Here is a 25824-nt window from a genome sequence, read left to right as displayed (position 1 = left end):
TTTCTTACATTTCTATGCTCCCTGTACAGTTTAGCTTCCAGAATGGATTTGAAAGTCACTCAGCAAGAAAGTCTATGAAAGCACTTTCCATTTGTACATTGGGTGGCCAAATGGAAAGGAGAGAGAAGCCAGGCAGCACAAGGGATGAGACCACCAGGTTGGCCCAGCTAGAGTCTAGAGCAGCTGGGCAGCCAGAGGGGGGTGAGACCAGCGGGGTGGGAACCAGGGAAGGTTGCAAGTGTGGTGGAGAGGCACAGCAGTGAGATCGGGCTCACAAGCTGCTGGAGAGGCAAACGGATCTGAAAATCTCAACTGCTCAGAAGGTTCTGAGTCAAAACAAAGGATGATTTTTTTCCCCCTTGTCAGCCTTCCCTCTCAGGACATTGTACTATATGCAAAACGTGTAACTGTAAGACAAACATTTTTTTCCGCTGCCCTTCTCAGCCCCACGGGCCTTCAGGAAGACCTGCACTTCAAGCACAGTTTTTTTATTTTTCAACACCTACAGCTTTCATTCCATAATCAGAAGTTTTCCACTTTCATCAAAGAGACTGAAGACAAGCCAAGGGAGGGCTCTGTTCTCAGCAGTGCCTGGCAGGTTATGGAGCCCCCCGCTACCCGCTCGCTGCCCGTGCCCACCACTGGACACAGCTGTCTCACCAGATCAGCTGGGCATGCACCCTGAGGACACTGGCTTGCTTCATTCCTACCTCAGTGACCAAACCAGATGAACAGGTGCACCCACTTCTCCCAAAACCAGGCCCGACTTGGGGCCCAGGGGTCATCAGCTTCCTCAATTGCAAAATAGGTATACTTTATACCATTCGAGTTGGCCCAAGAAAATAATTTACCTCTTGATGACTCTTCTATCTCCAGGATCTGTGATTTTATAGATTCACGGGGGAGGAATATTCAGGCCAATCCCTAGAGCCTGACCCAATTCAAGTGATGCTCAGAAGTCTGGGTTTTTCTGCTCACAAGTCTGCAATTGTGGCAGTGGCAATAATCCAAGCTGGGCTTTGGATACAAGACGTTTCCTTATGAGGAGCTGGGATTTCTGCTGGCTCTCAGAGATATACTGCAGCCAAAAATGAGCAGAAAGGCAGGGGAGGGCGGGCGCTACAGAGAACTGGGTACTTCCGAATGAAGTATTCAAAGAGCTACATCTGGAGGCACCAGCTATGCAGTGATTCATATTTTAAATGGGGTGTTTAAATGGAGATCATTAGTAACTGCAGATGTGACAGGTCTGTCCCCAAGAGAATCTATTATAGCGGTCCGGAGTCTAGACTCAGCCCCAGGGGACCACTGGGAATGTTTAACCAGGATGGGCCAACACCTTTGCCAAGTCTATCCCCATTCATGGATTTCCCTTCCTAGACTATCTCATGTGATGTGTATGTCAAGGCATGGGGGGGGCGGGGAAGGAGAGGGGCATAGGACCTGCACAAGGACCCAAGGTCAATAGTGGGCAGGGCTGAGACCAGGGCTCAAGTTTTCTGTCTTCAAGCACAGTGATGATTGAATGCTTTAGCGTGGGCCATACAAGTATGGCCCTGCACCCAGGTGATCTCACTGATCAACATTTGCCACTTCGGTGGAGACAGTTTGCATGCTCTCTGATCCTCAGTTTTCCCATCCGTAAAAAGGAAATCGTAGCTGCGTCAGAGGGCAGAGGTGAGGGCGGAGTGACGCAATGTGCACTTCTAGCAAGAGCACTGTGCCTGAGATAGTAGATAGAGGCTCAGCTGTAGCAGTCACATGCACACATACGCCACACATCACACACCACACACACAAAACGTGCACCACACACCATATGTGCACACCACACATGCGCGGCATGCACAGACCAAGCGCCCAGCGCCACGCACACACACAGCACCCAGAACACGCCCCCCACCATCTGCACCGGGGCACTTCCCCACCCCCACCCTCACCACCAGTCCTTCCCCTTTATGTGATTTTTTTTTTCAATCCCAGGTTTATATGCAAGCTTGACACATCCCAATCCAGTCAGCAGCAATTTTTGTTTAAAAGATCAGTGTTTCCATATTCCTGCTCTCTTTGAACTTGTCCCCACATTTCATGCTGCCACGGACTTGTCCCCTTTGGATAAATCTCCACTATTATGGGTCCTTCCTTCCCAGATATCTGGCAGCATTTCCAGATTTCAGGAGAAGCTGATAGGATCAAACTGAACCCTTTGGAGTCATTATACTCCAGTCCAAGGACTCCAGCTTCTCCGAGGCCCAGCAGAGACACATTTTCTGCGGAGGTCTTCTGAGCTGCAGGCCTCACTGAAGAGAATGTGCAGCTTCTCAAGCAGGAAGACGTTTTGTGGCTGAGTCTAAATGAAACAGAAGTTGCTTTGTGCACACACACACACACACCCCGGAGTAGGGAAACCGTCATTTTCCTACTCGCCCTCTGACATCAACCACCTTCTCTGTAGCTACAGTTTCTCTGCACTCAAATTCATCCCTGGCAATGAAAAATGAGCCTCTCCCCTACCCTTGCTGCCGCCTTTCGCCTCACGCCCCCAGAGAAGAGTTTCTTCGTGTGGCAGCCGGTGAAGGTTTTTTTCCAAGTCACATGATCCAGGATGCAGGGGGAGAATCCTTCTTGGAACAGAGATGGGCCCAGAACCGAATGAGATGAGGAGAGATAGGGTGTGCTGTGGGAAGACTATATAAGAATGGACCCACGGCTACAGCAAGCACTCAACCGAGTGGCCCCTTCTCAAGACACAGCCATGCATGTGCCAGAAGGCTCCGTCGCCAGCCACTTGGGAACCACGAGTCGTGGTTACTTCTATTTCACCACGACCGTGCTGGCTTTGTGTCTCGTCTTTGCTGTGGCAACCATCATGGTGTTGGTAGTTCAGAAGAAGGTAAGTGGATTTCTCTTCATCCCCTTTCCTTTCTGACTTATGTTCGGTTTTCCCCAGAGAGAGAGCCTTGAGGATAAAGTAATAAATTAGTTGAGAAGAAAAAAAGAAAAGTACATCTATCATGTAGAAAGAGGGTGAAAAGAAACAGGAACTTAAAACTCTCAGAAATAATTTGGCTTTTAAGAGAAAATGTGTCCAGCCATCATCTCAAAACTTTCCGGACTCGTATGGGCCAAAAAAAGAGAGAGGAGCTATTAGCATTAAGAAATTAAGATTTAAATTTTGCTGGGCCAGAGACGTATCAAAGAAGGAAGTGATAAGGAAATCTGATAACAGATCTGCACAACGTGTTACCATGTTGTCAAGGTCTTCTGGCCAGATTGTAAGGTTCTATATTCTCAGTGCAAATGTTCCAGAGATCTCTGGGGCCTCCTCCATTGCCAAGAGCTTTCTCAACAAGGAGCTAAGTTTCAGAAGCCAAGGTGCATATGGGAAGGAGCAAGACAGAAGACCAGGCTTAGCTCCTCAGAGCTAATTAAATCCCACAAGACAAAGCTCGCTCCTGAGCACTTCTTGGAAGAACTTAGGATGTCACAAAAAACACAAAGCAGAGGAATACAATGTAGAAATGTTCTTAACACCTGTTCCCTCTGAAACTGCTCAGAATACTAAAACTACAAGCAATTATAGGTACCCACTGTAGAGGCAAACTGTCTCAAGAAATTGACTTTCTTTGGAGGAAATGGTAAGATTTGTTGTAAAAACAGAAGAAATGAAGGAGGACACTTCTTATTTTAGGAAATCGGTGTTTACAGACAGTCTGCCAGTGCGCATTTTATAGAAAATACCATATTGATGGTATATGTTGCTCATGAATTTTTTTAATGAAGTAGAGTTTAGGTCAATTTTGATAATTTGAGAACCTGATCTCTCTACACACCTTGCCAAAGTGGGACTGTTTCTGGTCCTTCCTTCATAGCTCCCATTTTTCATTACAGTCCTGTGGAATTTGTTCCGGTTTTCCTTCAATTGTCTTAGACTGAATGTTCCATAACTTATAGATTGATGAAAAGAACTAAGCTTTAAAAGATTTTGGTATCTGTGTCTCAAATGTCATCAGCTTTCAAGTTTAAATGAAGCTTTGAAGCTCATCTCTCCATAAAGGTGACAGAAAACAGAATTGCCAACATTTGATTTAAATATTACAATTTATGAACCCCATCCTTGAATGGGTTCATCTATATCTGCTAAAGAATAACACTCTTGAAAATAGTCTAGGGCATTTTTTTTGGTAGAGGGTATATAATTTCTGTAATTCTAACTTGAAGTAAACCAGAAGTATATCATTTTATAGCAGTGGCCAAAAAAAAGAAAAGAATTGAGGTGGCCTTTAAGAAGTTTTTACTTAAATGTTGCAGCTAGAACTGTTAAAAAGTAGGGAGGGAAGGATGAATGGAAGTAAGGAGGGAAAAAGGAAGGAAGGGAAGGGAAGGGAAGGGAAGGGAGGAAGGAAGGAAGGTAGGTATTGGAGGTGATGGTGATATATAAAGATGGAGAGAGTTCTAGAAGGGTCCTTATTCAAATACATTCTTTCTAGGAAGGAACTAGAGTAGATCTTTCTGCCCCATTTTTGTGTATGTGGAAAATCAGGAACAGAAAGGAGACAGGTCTTAACCAAGCCATCCTGAGAAAGTGATAAAATCAAGACTGCGCTTGATTGTTTAATGAGAACAGCATTCTCTTTGCCAATACAGCCAGCCACAAAAGCAGTAAGAAACTTTGCTCCTGCTTTTCCCTTGGGAGCTTTATTTTCTTGTGCATCCATTTCCTTGACTTAACTCCTCACATTAGGATGTGAAAAGATTCACTTTACAATGTTATTTGTATGGTTTGGTGTGCTGTAGTTTTGTAGCCTGGGAGATGTCAGTTACTTGCTTAAAAGCTAAGGCTTGCAAGACTAATTGTGACATTAAGTGTTAAATGTTTTGCACATATCATTTTCAATAAATTATTCAGGCATTAACTATTGCAAGAGCTAGAAAGAGTTATCCCCTTGAGTTATCAAGTAAGGCTTCTTGTAGGAAGAGGGAATGCAGGCTGACTTTACGAAAGGTAGGACTTAGATAAACAGAGAGATTCTAACAGAGACCTCTGGTAAAGAAATCAATGGGAGAGACCCAAGAAACTTAAACTTATATCGCAAATATCAAAAAATGGAATGTGTTGATGGCTATGTAGCACTCTGTGTGAGGATGGATGGGGGCAGTGATGGAGTACCATGAAAATGGTTTCACTGGCCTAAGAAGTCACAGTTCTAGGTAAGAAGCACATGAACAGACAAAATTTAAAACAAGATAAGTCATAGTATATAATAAGTGTTGGAAGGTAGCCACATAGGGTTTCCATGACACCACAAGTTAAGGAGACAGAGTGTTTTCCCAGGTTTAAGAAAAACTTAATTGGAGATTGGAGTTCCAGACTGGCTTAAGATATTTAAAGCTTGTGGGGAAGTGGATGGGGATGAGAGGGCACTCCTGGCCAATGGAATAGCATGAACAAAGTGTTGGAGAAGGGAAAACACAGGGAGTGTAGGAAAACCAACAAAGATTGCCTTGAGATTTGGACTGAAGGTCAAAGTCCTTGGGAGAGACAAAGAAGGAACTTAGGTTTCAGTCTCAAATATTTATTGGGCATCATCCGTATGTGGGACATTGTTCTAAGCAGTGGGGATATAGCTTGAACAAAGCCAATAAAATTACTGCTTTTGTGTTGCTTATGCAATGTACCACCTACTAATGTCTTTAAAGTCCCTGTGGTGGCTTTTCTTAATCTATCTTTAGGCCAGTATATTTATTTTAAAATATTATATTCCTATGGCTTAAGAAAAGTAAACAGTACATAATGGAAAAGAAATTAAAACTCACTCACACCCTTCCCACCCAACCACCAATCCCTCTTTCATGAGATCACCACCATTAACAGACTCTTCCATGTCCTTCCAAAAATACATGCATCTGTAAATGCACATGTCATTATAGTAGACTTATGATTTTGCACTTTGTTTTACTGACTTGACAGTCTATCTGGAAATCATTCCATGCCAATACGTGAAAGTCTGTCTCATTCTTTGGGAGAGTCACATAGTATTCTATTGTATGACTGCTTCATAATCTATTTTATCTGTGTCTAGTGAAGGACACTTAATGTTTTTCTCTAGAAGTGTTACTCACTGTGCACGTCTGCAAGAATATCTGTGGGATAAATTCCTAGTGATGAGAATAGAATGTGTATTTTCCACTTCAATAGATACTGTCAGTCAGCCTCAAAAGATATTGTACCAATATACTCTTGAAGAAGTAAAAGTCCTACCAACAAGGAGACACCTATTGACATCCATATGGGAAGACAGAAAACTGCTTTAAAAAAATTTTTTTAACATTTATTCATTTTTGAGAGACAGAGTGTGAGTGGGGGAGAGCAGAGACAGAGAGAGAGAGAGAGAGACAGAATCTGAAGTAGGCTCCAGGCTCTGAGCTCTCAGCACAGAGCCCGACGTGGAGCTTGAACTCACAGACCATGAGATCATGAGCTGAGCTGAAGTTGGACGCTTAATTGACTGAGCCACCTAAGTACCCTGAAAACGGATTCATTATTAAGTAAACACAACAGAGTACATGCATACCTCAGGATGAACTGTTACACAATTTATATAGCAAAGCAAATGAAAAAAAAAACAATAAAATTGATCTTATCTCCTCCAGAGACAAAAGGTTATATAAGAAGATAGGCTACGAGGTTGACAGAGGTGTCATTTCAAAAGGTTCTGAAGTCTTCAATCTAAGGGCTATCTCTATAAACCTGGAGACTGGACTTATCCAGTCCCTGAAGTGATTTATTTACATTCTAAAGGTTAGAACAAGGGGTCAGGATCTTCGGGTTTTTAAGGAGACCCTTTCTAGAAAGAAGAGAAAGTAGCTGCCTCCTTTCCCTTTATAAGTAAAGATACTTTTTTAAAATTTTTAAAAATGTTTTTATTTATTTTTGAGAAAGAGAGAGAGAGAGCATGTGCACAAGTGGGAGGAGGGGCAGAGAGAGAAGGAGACACAGAATCAGAAGTAGGCTCCAAGCTCTGAGCTGTCAGCACAGAGCCCAACGTGGGTCTCAAACTCATAAACTGCGAGATCATGACCTGAGCTGGAGATGGGTGCTTAACAGACTGAGCCACCCAGGTGCCCTATTTCTTTTCTTTTCTTTTCTTTTTTAATGTATCCTCCCAAAACCACTCTACCTGCCCACCAAGAGTAGACTGAGCGTCTGGTTAGGAGTAGTGATTGCTGGTGGCAGTGGTATGGTTTTTTGGTTTGCTTTTATGTTCAGATACAATATAGGGATGAGTTGAAATGATCCATGATGTTTCTCTCTACCCCTGATACTCTCTCCAATGCATTCAATTTGTCAATTAAAAAAATCCACTGGAAATCTTCTAAGGGGCAAGCCCTGTGCTAGGGTTGGGTAGGGGAGGACCCAAGTGGAAATGGCAGGACCCTGGTTTCCTTGGAGTTCTCTAAATGAGGCCCAAACACCCAAGAGCTTGAGTTCAGGGCAGAGTGGCACAGAAGGCCATAGATAGAAGGAGAGGAAGTGTTTCTGCTTGGGATGAGGGCGTGGCTTGCAGAAGAGCTAGAACGGAAGCTGAACCTCTTTAACACCCATATAACCTTTCACCTAAATTGGCCATGTTAACATTTTGCCCTATTTGTGTTCTTTTTAGATGTATGACAGTAAGGTGCAGACAGTGTGGCCTTTTACCTGCACATGTCTCGGCACCCATCTCCTCCTTACTGCAATGCCATTATCACAACCAAGAGAGTCAATGTCAACTTAGAGATACCATCTAATAATAATGCACAGTCCATATATCAATGCCCCACCCTTGTCCAAAAATATCTTTTACAGCAGTTGTGCCTTGTTTTGTTTGGGGGATCCTAAATCCATACTCAGGTCACACACCACATTTGGTTATGTTTTTTTCACTCTAGAACATTGCTGTTTAAAGGGTGATCCCTTAAACAAGCAGGTGATCCCTGCTTGTTGGAAATGCAGAATCTCAGGCCCCATTCTAAACCAACTAAATCAAAATCTGCTTTTTAACAAGCTCATATGCACACTAAAGTTTGAGAAGCAATCATGTAGCAATCCCCCCTGTGCTTTGTTGTTTGTTTCTCAGGACATTGACTTTTTCAAAGGGTCCAGGCCACTAAGCTTGTAGAATTGGCCAAGTTTCAGATTTGTCTTAGTGTTTGCCATAATTACATTCAGATTAAACTTTAGTACAATAAACAATAGTTTGTAGGCAGTGTTACATACTTCTTATTGTGGCATGCCTAGAGGCACGTTAAGTTGTCCCATTATTGGTGATGATGTTTAATTCCTTAAGGTGGTGCCCACTGGTGAACACATTTTTCCTTCTTATTAATAAGTAATCTATGAGGTAATACTTTAAAGACCTATAAATATCTTTCATTCAGCAGTTTGGGCATCCTTGATGATCCTTGTCTAAATCAGGGAATGCACTGAGGGTTGAAGAATGATGGTTGCCTAATTTTATCATTCTTTCCGTATTTATTAACTGGCATTCTTCAGTAAACAAGAGTTCTCCACTGGAAGGATGGTGGCAGGTGGAGCTGGGGCAGGGCTTTCCAGGTGAGGCAAAAGAATGAGCAGAGGCACAGCCCAGAGGAAGGCAAGCCCAGGTTTCAGGAGAGGAGTGGTAGGGCCAGAACAGAAGTCAGCCCACACTGCACAGGAGAACAGCAGGAAAAAGAGGTAGCTGGCAAGAAGCATGGATAGAAGTAGATAAGAGAGTAGGATGCTACGTCCATCAGCAGACAAGGAAGATTTCCTAAACCCATGTGTGAGCCCAGCTTCCCATGGCCATTCTCCATTCCTTGGGGAAGGAAGACCTCAGGTGTTCTGATTGCCTGTTGAGTAATGTCTTTAAGCCCTTGCTACTCAAAGTGTGGTCCACAGCCCAGGAGCACTGGCATCATCTAAAAGCTTATTAAAAATGAAAAACCTAAGGGTCCATCCCAGAACCAGAGTCAGCATTTTAACAAGATCCCTCAGGCAAAAAAACACTGCTTTAAGCCACTCTGGTCCAGTTCCCACTTATACTACCCATACCAAAACAAACACTGCCTCCCAAAATCGTCTTTCTCCTGAGGACTTTCCATGACCTCCATCTACTTTCTCATTGACTCTCAGGAGAATTTGCTGCCCTGGCTTCATCTTGTCCTATCCAGAAAGGCAGCATAGTATGGTATTAAAGAGCATTGCCTTCCGAGTCAACACACTTGATTTGACTCTTTTCCCTGCTCTTCACCATTTGTAGAACCTTCCGAAATCATTAAGTCACTTCTCTAAGACTTCATCAATCACTAACTCTTGGGTAAAGACCAAATGAAAAAACACATGGAAAGCATTAGCCCTGGAGGACCAAACACCTTCATGAAGTGCTTACTCATGCTAGCTTGAAAGTAAAGGAGACATTCCTGAAAAAAAATCTCCAGGGCCCGTCTTACAAGACAATATGAGGCCAGTAAAGAAGGGGATATGGAATCTCCCCAGCATATTCCAAATATTAGTTGCCTTGGGCCATTTTTAATCAGAGAGGACATCTTTAATCAAAAGCACATTTGGTATCTGCCTGCCTCTGTGCAGCATTATTCATGAAAAAAATGAGCCTTTCAAGGTATTGGGGCAAATTAAGCACATCATCAGGATCAAAAGATCCAAAATAGCTATCATTTTCGAGTACTTGCCAACATTTTTTTATACAGTGTCTTATTGTGTCTGCAACAACCCAGTAAAGGAGAGGGTGATTAGCCCTCTAATCACAATAATAAAAGGAAACAGGGAAAAAGAGTCATAGGCAGGGAACATGATTGAGATTGGGTCATTTCACCTGGGGACAAGCAGATTAAACATGACCGTTCCTCCCTCCGTCCACAGAAACATTGTTGGAAATACTAATCAGATACCTGGAGTCTGAAACTAAAGAAGTACAATGAAAGAGGGGTGCCTGGGGCGCCTGGGTGGCGCAGTCGGTTAAGCGTCCGACTTCAGCCAGGTCACGATCTCGCGGTCCGTGAGTTCGAGCCCCGCGTCGGGCTCTGGGCTGATGGCTCAGAGCCTGGAGCCTGTTTCCGATTCTGTGTCTCCCTCTCTCTCTGCCCCTCCCCCGTTCATGCTCTGTCTCTCTCTGTCCCAAAAATAAAATAAACATTGAAAAAAAAAAAAGAAAGAGGGGTGCCTGGGTGCCTCAGTCGGTTGAGCGTCCGATTTTGGCTCAGGTCATGATCTCACAGCTTGTGGGTTTGAGCCCTGCATTGGGCTCTGTGATGACAGCTCAGAGCCTGGAGCCTGCTTCGGATTCTGTGTCTCCCTCTCTCTCTGCTCCTCCCCTGCTCACACTCTGTCTCTCTCTCCTTCAAAAATAAATAAACATTAAAAGAAACAAACAAAGAAACAAAGAAAGAAGTACAGTGAAAGAAGTGTAACTGGTTGGTAACCATGGAGATAAAGTTTTCTGAGCTACTCAATGGAGCTGAGAATGACAGCCTGGGAGGGTCCATTAGCTTATGTCTATGTCCAGCCTATGTGCTATTGACCTGAAAGGCAAGTCGCTGGGCAAGATGGGCCACATTTCCCCAGCCAGGACCCAGAACACCAGACAAGATTTGGGAGAGAATTCTAGGACTGAGAGTCATCTTTGCCAAAGAGGAGTTGGTGGACAGCACTAGATCATGCCAAGGGCATAAACAACTCTCAGCAAATTATAAAAGTCACCATCTCTTTACACCTTGCCATTCTACGGCAAGGATTGCTAAAGGGAGGGGAGTGTAGGGGAGAATGAGCATCTCCATCCGTAGCTTCTGAAGCTAGCATCTCTCTCAGGGCAGTGGAAAGAACACCAGAAAATTTCAACCCAAGATCTGCCTCTGACTCATGAGTATTTCAATTTCTTTTTCTATTAAATGAACTGGATGGACTGAAAGATGTCTGGGTTCGCTTCTGGCTCTGCTTCTCTGATATTTTCTACCATGGGCAGCCAGGAGAGCTATAGAGACCTCATCCCAGGAGCTCTCCAAAATAGGAATAATCATACTTCCGTCTTGGATGCCCTCGGCCCTGGGTGAAGGTTTAAGCAACAAGATTCTTTCTTATACAAAGATGTGCTGTTTTTGACATTCTCCTGCATAAAGTTCGGAAACCAGAAAGCCCTCAAATGACAGACAGAGGCCTCCTCTGTCCCTCATATGAATGAGGTCCTCCCCCCAGATATTATCTCTTACAACCTTGTTATGTACGTGAACACGTGTTATGTGTTCTGTGGATCAGGAGCCTCAGCATCACCTGGGAGTTTGTCAGAACTACAGACTACAGCCAAACCCACTGTATCAGAATCTGCATTTTAACCAGCTCTCCAGGTGATTCACATACTCATTAAGGTTTGAGAAGGGTTATCTTGAAACACTCTTCCTTCACAGCCCTTGCCTCAACTTGCAGTTCAATTATATATTTATTTGGATATTTTAAGTGACTGCTTTAATGACTAAGCCATAAAATCCACAGGATGTCTTCAAGTGACTAACATAGTTCCTGGCACACACCAGATCAGGTGTTCATTCAACATGTGCTGAATGTATGACTCTCTGGTATTTCCCGGACTCCTCGCAGAGTCTGGAAATGGCCCCAATGGTTCTACTATGCCAGCCTTCTCTCACTGTCCCTGGATACTTTCCTGGATGGCCAAGAAATTCAACTATCTTAGCATTGCATTTCAATGTAGATGTTCTTCTTTGTGCATTTACACATCACACTAATTGATGAACATGCTTGGTAGTAAATTGGCTGTTCATTAGATTTCGAAATGTTATTTGCAATCTTGAAGAGGCAACAGAGGGGAATTTTGTGATGTCAGGTTTTCCTATGAACTGCATGCATAATTTATGAGAGACCACAAATGTACTATTGTTACTTAGGTTAAGAGCTTTCAACTAAAGCACTAAAATAATAGACTATTAGAGCCGAGAAGGAAGGCTATTCCAAGCCAAGTTCACTTCCTTTCCCCTGAAAAGCTGAAGCCCAAAAGTTTACACTGACTTCTGCCGTCTCAAAATAAGGGCTATGCCAGGGCTTTGCCTTCAGGAGTCTTCCTCCACTCACTACAACCCACTTGGAATGGAGAAGAGATCCATGTATCAGAAAATGAGCCATCAGTGGAAGGCAAAGGACAGCACCTCCAGGGAAATGATGGAATAAAAGGGAAACTCCAGATAGTCCTAGTTGTTCAGACAGAACACTAAGGAAGTAAGATGTGCACAGCTGCTAACTTCTTGCTCTGGACAAGGTTGGGGAGTTATTTTCACCCATGTCAATGTCACACTTCTGTAGGTCTGTATTAATATTTCAGTCCAGTGCACTACAGGAGACCCCCACCCTGACAGTTCAAAAGAGAAATAAGATACCTTATACCTTCTTGGCAAGACACCTGAGGTGTGGCTCCATGGGTGAGAGGGGCAGGGAGAGAGCCTAGGGTGGGAATGTCAGTCTCTAAGGAATTTATTAGGGGTGAAAAATTTTGCCCCTCTGCTTCTGTTCTCTGCTTGCTCAGAGCACCCCAACAAGAACTCCCTATCATTCCCTCCATTCCCCCAGGTTGGAGGACCCCTCCTTCAGAACACAACCTGCTTCTATCAACCTCTTACTTACCTATATAAATCTTTATGTATATATTTATGTTTATTATACAATAAATAATCCAAAATATAATGTGAATTTATAAATATATAATATTCCTATGTGTTTGCTTTGTTCTATCATTATAAATATTTGGATATTATAATCATGTATAAATTTATAATAAAGTCATGAGGGCAGGGAACCAATTTAATTATTTATGGTATCATCACAATGCTTGGCATATAAACATTCAATTAATTCAGAATTTCCAACCACAGGAAATATAGAGATGTACCTTCCAAGGTATGTTTACAGCATACTTTCACTATTTGATGAATCAAATACGGAAAAAAACCCACATGTATTTATACATTAGACTTGCTTGTTCTTTTGTTGACCAAAGGGGGGAAAATATCAAACGCAGAGGTGAAAACAAAAGCCCTGGACAGGGTGATGAGTTACAGATTCTGGATCCTGACCTGCCATAAACTTTTCAATTTACCCTGCTCAGCCCCGACTTCCTCACCTGTGAAATGTGGACAGTAAACCCTGGCCTCACCTTGCGTTTCTAGTAGGCAAGCTATCAAGCAAATGGGTGAGTTTTCAATGTAAATTAGGCCTGTGAATTAATTTTTTTTAACTCAAGAGTCAAGTGGAACACAAATTCTAAATTGCACAGCACTTTGAGGACCAGAACGGAAAAGAAAAAGATAAGTTCTTTCCATTGAATGACAATCTCACACTGCCTCTCTTTTTCTTTCTTCTCTTCCAGGATTCCATTCCCAACCCACCTGGAAAATTCCCCCTTAAAGGAGGTAAGACCTTGGAATTAGGAGTAAATATGTAGTGAATCATCCATGTGACATCATAGTGGAGTAACAACCAGAAGCATCATAATATTGCCCAACAGAAAAGTGGGTGGAGGCAAAGGTGGAGGCTGCTCAGATCTGAGCTGGTGCATCTGGAGTCATCCTAGCAGCCTCTGTTTGGCAGTCTGGTGCCTACAGCTCTCCCACTAATGAAAGTTCTACCAGTGACCTAGACTATCAGGTGGACATGGATAGGAATGCAAAGCAGTGTTGTGTTAAGAGCTTGATATCTGGAGTCAGACAAGTGTGGGTATGGATCTTGGCTCTACATCTCACTGGGAACCTTAGCTTTTCATCTATAAAATGGGAATAATAATATCTACCTCATGAAAGTATTAGAGAAGCCAATCAGATCTCATCCATAAATTGCTTGTGGTGGCTACTGGCATATAGTAATCATTAAATAACTGGTAGTAGCCAAAATGCATAATGAAGGTAGGATTGTAAAAATAGACTTTCTCCTCACCCCATATGTTTCCTATCATTGAAGTCACTAATCAATGCATTGTCTCTATGAGTCCCAGAGTTAGCTTAACATTGAGGATGAAAAGCTTTGAGATCATCAGGCAAACATTTTGCTTGCACAGAAGAGGAAAAGTAAGACCCAGTGAAGTGTCATATCCAAGGTCATTTGGAGCCAAACCCAGAACCCCGATGTCCTCATCTTTCATCCAATGTTTTATCCACCCCAGAACATGAACCCATCTCAGTTCTGTAAACTCTAGAACCTAGATAGTAACTACAGCTGGATAACCAGACAGATCAGAAAAAAAAGGTAAAAGAGAAAGTGTGGGACAACATAGGCACCTAGCTAGAGACACCAGAGCATCCGTGGGATGAGAGAACACAAGTGTGTGAACACAGCCCCAAATCCCAACACCATCCCACTAGGAGTTTGGTTTAGGATGCCTCAGTCATGCCCTTCCTTCTATCTGTCACAGAGAAATTTAGACAATAGAAGCAAGTGCCCCAAACAGACAAGCATTCTGGACCTTTCAAGGAAGACTAATAATTATAGCTTTGTCAACAATAAGTTAACCTTGGCTGGAATTACTTCGCAAGTGACCACAACTCGCCTATTGCCTCTGTAGTGCAGAAGCAGCCATAGACTGTACAAATGAGCAGAGAGTTGTGGGGCCATAAAACTTTATTTACAGAATGAGGTGCTAGGCTGGATTTGACCCGCAGACCAGAGTTTGGGACCCTGTTACGGAAACAGCACAGGCTTTGGCATCAGAACATGTAATGCATGCTCTCATGGAGCCTTGCCAAAAAAAAAAAAAAAAAAAAACAAAACAAAACAAAAACAAAAACAAAAAACCAGGCACACTGACTCAGTGTCATTTTTCCTTCTCTGCTCCCACCATCCCACCACCACATCTACCCGGATCCTCTAAGGAAGACCAGAATTTCTCATTTCTTGAGAGAGAGAAGTCATCTGTAACAGGAACATACTTCAATGATGAGGATAGTATTGATTAGGCAATGGGACCTCAACCATTCTGGATCTTGGTTTCTGCACCTGTAGAGCACTGCCCATCATGGGTTTGCCAAGCACAGGGGGCTCTAACTGCTGGTTTTGTCCCTATGATGTTTTTCACCAGTCCAGAGTGAAATAGGAAGAAGAAGGACAGGTAGCCCCTTTTTCTCATAGCCAACTATTTTTAATGTAAGGGGCACTATTTTCTCTAAGAGTACATCCTTCCCTAAAGCATTAAAATGTCCTTTCTTATACAATACAAAGCTGATATGGATGCAAGTTGAGTTATTTTGTTTTGTTTTAGTGGGCAGAATAGACAAAATCAAAAGCTGTCTACATTGGTCACTGAATTTTCATTTGGGGGTAATCTTCTTTGGTCCATGAAACACAAAATTGTGGGAGCCACGGACTAGGTCACTTATCAAATCCCTTCTTATCTTGGCCATCACTGTGTCAGAATATACACTAATCCAAAACCACCCTCAGCTGACAATTCCATATTTCTGCAACCAGATTTTAGAAATGATAATAATAATCCCCACCAGGGCTATGAAACTTTTGTTAAAGATCTTCCCATGCCTCCCCTGGACCGATTTAGCCTCACTCCTGTGAGCAAACCACACGGGGGTTAGTATTTCTATATTGCAGGTGAGAAGCTGAGGTCCAAGCCATCAAGGTGACTCGCTTAAGGTCATCCAAGGAGCTGATGGCAGAGCAGGGATCAGAATCCAGGACTCTTCTGTGTTCCCTGTATGATGTGCTTTGGCCATGAAATGTTAGTGACCAGCTATGTGTGGTCCCTGGATGTCTCCTATTTATAATGCACATCTACATTTCTCTTCATTTGGCAAACCGTAGACACAGTAGTAGGGTGAGGTGGAAAGCATATTACTTGGGCTCCAGAACTGATTTTCATCCCAGCAGTCTGTGTATCTCTGGGCATCTGTGTGCTAAAATGTGTGTATCTCTGTGTATCTATGTGCTAAAATGAAATGAACGGGTCGTTCCAGCTTTGACACTTCATGATGCTTTGATTCAGTATATAAATATAGAAGAAGAAAAAATTCTAACAATAATCTTGAGGAAATCTGTAGCCACAACCTCCTTTCCCCAATAAGCCCCTCTTAAACAGATACAAGCAGCACTTTTCTCCTTTTGAAAAGCCATTGCAAGACATCCAGCAGGGGGGAGCCATCTCCCAGAAACCCCTAGAGGGAAGCTCCAGAGGTAGCATGTGGTTTGTCACTGGGGTGGACAACGGCAGAAGCTAGACACTTTCCAGAATGCCCTCTGCCGGCTAATGCAAATCATACATCATGAGCAGGAAACCAGCAGCAGCCCAGAGCCTAGGAAGCAGGGCTAAGGTATCTTAACACACAGTGACACTTAGCTACATATTAACCACAGGAAATCAAGCCTCCTTGTAATGAAGGGATTTCTGAGTCCCAACACAAGCTTCCCATTCCAGTCAGGAGATTGGTCACTAGCAGCGTTCCAGCTCACACTGATTCCACTGTGCTTAGGACACAGTGGACCATTCTGGGGGTTCAGCAGGAAGCCCCATTCCTGTGGGCCAGGAGGAGCACAGGGAGGAGAACCTTGCCCCACATCCTTCTCCTCTCACCTAGAAAATAGTTAATAAGAAGCCACACACAGAGCCACCAAGCGGGTGACATGGGACAGCAAACACGACCCTTGTCTGTCTCCTGGCTGGGCCTATGTCCTTTGGACACAGAGTCCACTCTGTTCTTTCATCCCCAAATAAAATTACTCTGTCCCATCTCACTAGGGTGAGGAACCAAGGTAGGGCTCTGGGGAGAGCCCTGGGCTTCTGGGCTTTTTCTCCTCATTTCTTGTTCCAATTTTCTGCTTCTGCCACATTTTGAATCTCACACATGCTCATGTAATGTGGCATATTTGCCCAAATCACAACACAGGCACCTTTGCCTTCAGTTCCAACAGCACCCCACCTCTGTGGATAACTATGTTTGCCACACCATTTAGGGTACAGAGAGAAGTTGGTGGGGCAGTGCTTTCCATCACAGAGATGATGCACATTGAGTACTAGGTCCCTCTGTTCTTGTGAGACCTCTGCCACTCCAGCCACTGGGAATTTCTCAAGGGACAGCTTCCCGCCCTGGGGTTCAGCCCTCCACCACCTGTGTACTAACCTTCTTTCCTTCTGTTTTTTCCTCCTGTTTTCACTTCCACCCTCCCCTTTTCTCCTCACAAACTCTGCCTTTATTTTATAGAATGTTTTTGGATACCTTGGTATCAGCCACAGGCTTTCCCAATATCCCAACATATAAGTGACAGTTCTTTCCACACCAGAGAAATTGTGTAGACAACTTTTCAACCAGTTTTTCTTTTATTCCCACACTACATACATAGGAGGCTCTGGCAGAGTGAAAACAGTGGACACTGATGGGGCACCCACCTTGTGCCAAGCACAGGGCTGTGTTTCACCACTCACCAGGCGGTCCTCACAACATGCCCCAAGGATGTTACTATGCCTGTTTTATAGGGATGGAATCTGGAGCACAGAGCGGTTTACTCACTTGCCTAAGATTGCACAGCTAGTGAGGAGTGGGGCAAGACCTCAAAATCCAGGATGCCTCACCTTGCACTTTTGCTTACCCAGGATTACATTGCCAGATGCTTAGTGGAACATCACTGTGCTTCCTTCCGGTGCCCCTACCGGTTCTCTAAGGTTGGGCTCCCTTCCAACACTATGGCTTCCTTGGCACCTGTTCCCACAGCTGTTTGTTTTCTTGTTAGGGAGCTCTGGAGTGGTGGGGGACATACAGAGCCCATGACAGGGAATCTACAAGCCATTTTGAACCCCTAGCTTTGTGGCTAAGATGATATGGGACCCAGAGGATTCCTTCCCTCCCCACACCCTCCAGTTAGAAGTTGGCCTCTCCTGTGAGTGTCATGGGCCCCTCATATCCAGAGGTTCCTAGGGGCCCTGAGGAAGGGGAAACAGTGGATATACCACGTGTGGGTCTTGACAGCCCCTTTAGCGCCTTCCCCACCCTCATCTGAATACCCTCTCCTTAATCCTGTCCCCAGCTGGAGATGGGCAAAGACAGAGAACAGGGTTGGGCTTTGGAATACCCACATTCCAGTCCGGGGACTTGAAGCAACACACTTTCCCTCTTGGGAGCTGGAGTTTCCTGTTGTCGAAAATATCAGGAGTGAGGGGAGAGAGCCAGATGACCTGACCCTGGCATGGATTTTACTTTGAGGGTGACATTCCTGGAATTAGACAAATTGACTATTTACCATTCTAACAACTTACAATTTTACATGGCTTGGCAGACTACCCTCCTCCCCATTCCCTCTGCTAAAAAGAAGGTGTGGGCCTTAAAAAAAAAAATGAAGTAAGTTTGGCTCTTTAATTGTACCTAGTGAACCCACCCACAGAAACAATAAAAACCTCCCATTTGGGGGCAATGAAACCAAATCACGGAGGCTGGCTACTCACCGATCCCCAGCTGTCCCTGATGTCATAAGGCTCTCTGTGATCCAGGTGGTCACAGCCACACCAGGACACCACACTGGCAGCAAAAGAGGCAGGTAGAGAAGCAGCACCGTCCCCCATCACCCAGAACGACTGAAAACAGCAGAGACCTTACTTCCATCAGATAGATTGAACTGGTTCTCAATTGCCCAATTCAGCAGTTGTGGTGTACCTTTTTGTTTGGTTTTGTTTTAACTTTTCACAGCAAGATGGGGCACTTCTGCTCAGGGGGCAAATTGCTTTTCAGATAGCCATAGTCCTCAAAGATCCTATTTGCTCCTCCATTTACTTTAAACACACGCAAAACCCACTCTTACACTGTCTTTTTCTCAAGGCAGAGACAACAGGGATCGGGAATCTGTCTACAAGAAATAAACTAGAAAATGGGCCACTCAGAATAAAGTGGAATAGGATCCTGCAGAGGCAATCCAGAGTGCTAAAGCAACTTATATGTAATCTCTACCTCCTCCCACCAAGAAAAGAGAGCGGGGGGAGAGAGGAGTTCCAGGGGAGGTGAGGAGAGGGGTAGAAACAAGAGGAGAGAAGAGGGGAAAATATTCACATCACTAAGAAACATATTAAAATTTATACTTGAATTTAGTGCATACAAATTACAAGGCTCTAAATCTAGAGGAAATCCTCATCTTTCCAATACTTCAGAGAAGGAGAAAAGGAAAGAAAAAGAAGTAAAGGAAGGAAAGAGGGATAGAGGGAAGTAAGGAAGGAGAGAGGGAAAGCAGGACTTGGATGATACAGCCCATCCAAGCTCTCTGGATGCCACCTGTGCTGGCTTGAATTTCTACAAGTCCAGCAGCGCAAGCCCTCAACCAGGGAACGGGAGCCAACCATCACCTAGCATCCCTTGGGCGGTGAACGCCAAGCTCATGGCTATGCATTATCTCGTCTGACCTGCCAGAAATTCTTAAAGGGAGATTGTAATTATTCTCACTTTGAGGAGAATCCAAGGAAGCTGAACGACTTATGCAAAGCCACACAACTTAGTAAAGTAGTCGAGGTAGAATTTGAACCCAAGCCTGTTTGGGTTCCTAAGTGTGCTGTCTAACTTCCTAACTTCCTAAGTATGCTGTCATACTTCTGCATCTAGAATAGCTAGGAGGTGTTTTTAAAGTTATTTGAAATGTTAGCAGAGTTCACCATGTGACTTCAGATTCACCTTGCCTTTAAAAATATTTTTTATAATGTTTATTTTTAAGAGAGACAGACAGGCATGAGCAGAGGAGGGACAGAGAGCAAAGGAGATACAGAATCTGAAGCAGGATCCACACTCTGAGCTGTCAGCATGTAGCTTCACACAGGGCTCAAACCCACGGACCGCGGGATCATGACCTGAGCCAAAGTTGGAGGCTCAACTGATTGAGCCACCCAGGCACCTCTCACCTTGCCTTTTAAAATCTAGACTTTAAAGATGCTTCTTAAATACACCTCAATAACATCAATTCCACCTGCATTTAAATTAAGTGAATTCCAAGAAGCCCACACAGATAGTCAGATAGGTTTAGCTTAAATACTGCCACAGGATTAAAAAGACACCAAAATTCCAAAAAACTGTCAAGAAATTCAAATGGATTTCAGCTTGATCTCAATTTGTGTCTACTGGTCACTCTTTATGGGCTTAACACAGAGCATGCCATGCCAGGATGAGTATTCTCCAAATGATGTTGTAAATCCAGAGTTATCTAGTTGTCCTCTGTTTAAGAAATAACCCATCTTGGACCTTTTCCACTACTAGTTGGCTTTGTGGCATTAGGGAAATGGTCAAGTTAAAGCCAGTTGAAATGACCCATAGGTTAAGGATCCACTTCAATTCCAAATTGTACCGATAATGGAGAGACTCTCCCCTAGATGTCACTGTTGGGACCCCCCCTGGATATTCCGCCAGATGGAGGGACTACCAGGACATGGTAGATGCAGTCATTAAGATAATGCCTCTCCTTCTTGGAAGGCTTAAAATATTTTCAACAGATGGAAGGAACATTCTACACGCTTTTCTGGAAGTGTCAGATGGTCTCAAACATTTATGCACATAGTTGAGAAACTTCAATCCACCATCTAATGCCATGAGCTTTGCTTTAATGAGCATTTCATCAGCCAGCTCACTCTGCCAAGTGGCATTGCTAAGCTGTCTACTATAACCAGGAAAAGGGGAGTAGGGGAGGAAGGGACTACCATTTCCTGAATGTCTCCTCTAAGCCACATGCTGCACTGGCCACTTGACCCTCATTGCATCTTTGCAACAGCCATTGGGGTTGATTATTATCATCCAATTTTACAGATGCAGTAACTGAGGGTCAGTAAGGAAGGTGACAGTTAAAAGCCTTGACTAGAGCCCAGATGCTCTTTTTGAGATGCACTGTGTTTGTCTCATCCTAATATCAAACTGGAAGGTGCCTGGCACTCTGACCACATGCCATCTGGCTGGAATGGTTGGCATGGTTTCTTTTGCCACCTTGGGCTTTGTTACATCTTGATGGAAGCCTCCTCAAGACTTTTGACTTATGGCTTGGCAGGGTTCAGCACATGGGCCTGAAGGCACCTGTTGGCATTCCTCTGCAAGAGGGAGCTCATCAGTGCTCTTTTCCCAGTACCTCCAGCTTTTTCCTCAGTTTTAGTCCAGTGTGTATAGTGGCTGCAAACCCACTTCTTCCTACATTTAACCCTCACTCTTCCATGGAAAGACATATAAACAGAGGACATAGCCCTAGACTAGGAGTAACGAGACGTGCTCTGGACTCAGCTCTGCCACTAATCTATGGTGACATCTTGGGCCAGACCCTCAGTTCCTCTGGGTTCAATGTCCCCAGTCATAGAACTAGGGTCTTGGTTAAGTTGGCACCAGATGGCCCTTTCAAGTCTGACATTTTGAGATCTCAAGGGGAGGGGGGGTGGGCCAGTCTTTAGGCTGCCATTATTCTGATTTCTAGAACATGATCCTTTCAACCACCTTAAGCAACACCTCTGTCTCCCTAGCTCTGTCTTCTGTGAAACTAGCCTAGAGGGTTTCATTGGCACTTACTTCTCTCCAGGCTTCCAAACAATGTCCAAAAAAGTTCCATGATCCTGGAGGAGGCCAAGCTTGGGCTTATAAATCTTGCCCATCTAAAGGCCTTGGTCTTCAGAAAAATTTACAGAGTGCTTAAGTTGTTTGAAAGAGGGAATGTTCCACAGAAGGAGTAAGATGCTCAGGCTCTGGTTATGCCTCTGTAATTAACTCATGGAGTGACCTAGGACAAGTGTACCATGGGAGTGACATTGGGGAATACATGTATTATATGATTACCAAGCCTGGACCAAGTGACCTCTCAAGGAACTTGTATTTTTACAAACCATGCAAATCCTTACAGATCCTGGCTGTATATAACTTAAGATTGTACCCAGACCTGAAATGTTCTGTTCTACCACTGCAGGTGTTTGGAAATCTAAATGTATGAACATAGCTGCCTATATGGGGTAGAGCAACATGCCTACAAAGACAGACAGCCAGAACTGGGACTGAATTTCTCCCTGCTGCAGCAAGCCTGGCCATGCATAGCAGAGTCTACACAGTTTGCAAGGATAAACTAGAAGGGCCCTTCTAGATCATCAAACCCTTACTGCTCTTCACTTAGCTAAGGACAGTAGAGCCTAAAGAGAGGAAATTCCAAGATTCTAACTCCCAGGTCATCAACTCAGCCATGACTTACAGACAATTCTCATTTCTCCGACCCGAGTGGTCAGTTCTTCACACGAAACCCCTCCAGACATCACATTCATCTAGGAAATAAATGAAACAGTGGTATGTTCTCTCAGCATTCAAAATTCCAGGGATATCACAGGGTTCCCACTACAGGTAACACCACCTGTTTGTAAGTCACTCCTTCTTGTCTTCATAATCAAAACAGAAAGTCATATCATGGACTCATAAGGTGACACATGGCTGGTGACCCATGAAATCTCCATCTGGCTCTTGACAAGACACTCATGACCCTCAAATCAGCCCAACATGTCTTTGAACAGCACTAACTGGTCACATATTTGAGCTACCAGCCCTGTGATTTACAATGTGATGTGTGTGTCTTTAGAGAAGGTCTTCCCATAGCCTTATCTGAGAAATAGGGACAAGGACAGTGTTTGTTGTTAGCCAAGTGCATCATCTGTTCAAACTTCCACATGGAGCCTTAGTGTTTGGGCCCCCACAGAGCAGGCTGCACTGCCTTCCTGCTGACAGTAAAAGGCCAAGAGCTGCCTTCCTCTGGGCTCCTCTCCACATTCAAAATCCCCTTCCACCAACAGCTTCCCCAGTGTCCTGTTCCCAGTCCCCTTATTCAGGTGGCTCCAGCAATGCCAATCTTGAAGAGGGTTGCCTATGTTTTTCCTTTTGTTGGAAGCCATGTAAAAGATTCGTAAAGAAAAACTAAAATACACCTTGCCTTTTGACTTCAGGAAATGCAAATGCTTCAGAATGAGGTGTGTGTGTTTTTTTTTCCATCCTTGGGTTTCTCAGAATTACAGCTGAGGTCAACCAACCAAACACACAAAGACTGAAGGGGAAAGGAAAAACAGAACATGCATGTGTGAGAGGCCAGCCCAGACTTGTACTTCTCCAGCCACTTGTTTACAGAAGTTTCCCTGATAGATGCCACCGCAAGTGACATGATGTGAGGGGGCCTCTGACCAATGAGCAGAGCCTGTTTTTGTAATGCTGATTCTCATGATGTGTGTTGGCCTCAGCCCAAGCCCAGGGCATGAGTCTTTTAATGAGTCTCTATCCTCCCATTTAATCTAAGCTCACCTGAAGAACTATGGGAGAATGAGGTTGGTATTCCAGCCCCAAGGGGAAAGCAAGCCAAGCATCCCCATTCACCTCACTCATGCCAGAACTCACCTGATATCCATGGAGGGAAGTAAGAGGGACAGAGTAGATGACTCAATTCAACAAACATTTACAGAGCATCTTTGGGGTGAGCAGTGGGGATATATAAGTAGCTGTCTCTGCCCTGAGGGTTCACAGTCTAATGGAGGAGGCAAATAGGCAAACAGGGAAGGTCAGAGATGACTTCCAGGCTATGCATTAAATAAGGAGTAAAACTCCAGTGAAGGGAGATTCCAGGTGATGAGGCAAATTAACCAGTACGGTCATCAACGATCTACCTGGGTGTTAGAGTCAGACAGCCTAGGTTTGAATCTCACTCCACCACTGACTAGCTGCGCAGATGTGAACAAGTCATTAACCTTTTAAAGCCTTGGCTTCCTTGTATACGGGACAGAAATCATTGTAGTACCTTTCTCATGGGGTGGTGGCGAGAAGTAAGTGAAAGACAGAATGTAACACACTTAGCAGAGTACCTGGGAAATAGCCAGCACTCATTTTGGACTAGCTGTTATTTTGTCTACTACTGCTACTGGGATTGAGAGTCTGAGGGAAAGAGGGAAGGTGGGGTGTGAGACTGGAAAATGCAGGGACAGAATGCTAGGAACCATGAACTCCTGTGGAGGATCTTGGCCCTGATCCTGCAGGCACAGCAAAGTCAGAAAGGGATTCAAGCAGAGAAGAGACACAGGCAGGTATGCCTCACTGCAACTTTTTCTGACTTGATGTTCCACATACTGGCCAGAGGGACCCTTAACACCATTCACAGTTCATTAGAAAATAAGCAGGCCTCACACTGTAATTTTGATTCTAACACCTCAAGAGTGTGGGCTGTGGTGGAAACAGGTAAGAGGTGGGATCAAAAGAATGGCAGCTGGCCTACCAGTCCTCATCACCAAGGAGACCTTTGGGCCAGAGCATCTTTATGGGTTGAGGGCAGACAAGGATGAAAACTGTTCCCTGCTTTTCTGGGGGTTGTGGTGATGTGGCAGGGGTGAGGGTAGGGGGGAGTTGTTGTTGGCAGTGAGCTTGTTCAGACAGCAGAGGGAACTCTTCACTTAACTTTCAACTTTTCCAAGGCTCCATGGGGAAATGAGGAGGCCAGAAGGGATTTCCTCAAGCCTGGGGCAGAGAGGGAAACCTGAAAGATTGTGAGCCCAACAGATACCAATCAGAGATCCAGGGAGAAAACACATCAGGGTATGACTGCTTCAACTGAACCGGCCCATGGCTATCTAGTCTCTGATGGACAGAATGAATGGTCACTCCAGAGACACCATCAAAAAGAGGTCAGTGTCAGGTCTTAGATCTCCCAGATTTATAGACGGGAAACCAAGATCCAAAGACAAGAAGGAATTTATACAGAGTACGTTGAATTCATGAGTCATTGCAGGAAATGTATAACTTGGTTCTTTGCATATAAAATAGTTTCTATAATAAGAAGCTGCTAAGCCAGCATCACCAGTGAATATATTAAAAATATTTTTATTTCTTAAATACCAAGATGACATAAACACTGTCATTTTCCCCTGCCAAGGAAACTCCAGATAGCAGGCTTCCTGCTTAGATCTCTTTAATCCTATATCCTCTTAAAATTGAGCACAAGAATGTGTTTATTGCCACTGTCCAGCAAATGATTTTGAGGAGGAAACCTGGTCTCTGGAATCAAACATGGGGATAAATCTCAACGTTATCACTAACCTCCTTGACCTTGTATCATTGACTATGTCTAGGCATCAGGATCAATCTTGCAGAGTTATTCTGAGAATTACATCAGCAGAAATATATAAAAGTACACAGACCAGTATCTGGTGCACTCTCAAAAGAAGGATAGCAGTAATTACTATCAGTCTTATCATTCTGACCATCGCTGCCTGGCTGAGTGATGTGGGACAATGTGCTTAATCTGTCTGGCCCCTAGGCTTTTTTCCATCTGTCAAAGGTACTTAATAATACCACTCTAATAGAGTTGCTGCAAAGATTAAGTGAATTGAAGTATGTAAACTGACAGGAATGGCACCTGGCACTTAGGGGAATTCAGGTCATATTAGTTTTCTTCCCCCAATTTCCAGTCTTTTGTAAATGTCCAAGTGGAAGCAACCAATTGAAAATAACCTTAAGGTACTTGGTGGCAAAAATGATAAATAAACAGGTTTCCTTTTAGACCTCCAAATGGAAACAGAATACTAATTGTCTCTATCAAAGGGTCATGAAAAAAGATTTGGTGTCTCCAGTTCCCAGAGTAGAGTAAGACATTTAATGTGTGATCTCCTTATTTTTAGGAAATTGCTCAGAAGACATCTCATGTATACTGGAAAAGGCTCCATTCAAGAAGTCATGGGCCTACCTCCAAGGTCAGTAACTGAATCTAGGAACTCCATCCATATGAGGGCCACTTCCTGTGGCCTTTCTGAAACCTCTAACCCAGAGGTCACAAGTAGAAGCCCA

General features: G+C 44.0%; 1 protein-coding gene across 1 annotated transcript in view; it reads left to right on the top strand.

The window, feature by feature from the left end:
• Positions 1-2409: 2409 nt before the first annotated feature.
• The window catches only part of TNFSF8 (TNF superfamily member 8), a 28248-nt gene continuing 4833 nt past the window's right edge, over positions 2410-25824 (top strand). The window contains exons 1-3 of the mRNA XM_030293257.1: positions 2410-2893; positions 13410-13452; positions 25659-25730. Of these exons, the coding sequence (XP_030149117.1) occupies positions 2699-2893; positions 13410-13452; positions 25659-25730 (310 nt within the window). The 5' untranslated portion in view covers positions 2410-2698. The remainder of the gene's footprint in view (positions 2894-13409; positions 13453-25658; positions 25731-25824) is intronic.

Source organism: Lynx canadensis, chromosome D4, assembly GCF_007474595.2.
Source record: "Lynx canadensis isolate LIC74 chromosome D4, mLynCan4.pri.v2, whole genome shotgun sequence".
Taxonomy (NCBI): Eukaryota; Metazoa; Chordata; class Mammalia; order Carnivora; family Felidae; genus Lynx; species Lynx canadensis.
This window is presented reverse-complemented; position numbering and strand designations above follow the sequence as displayed.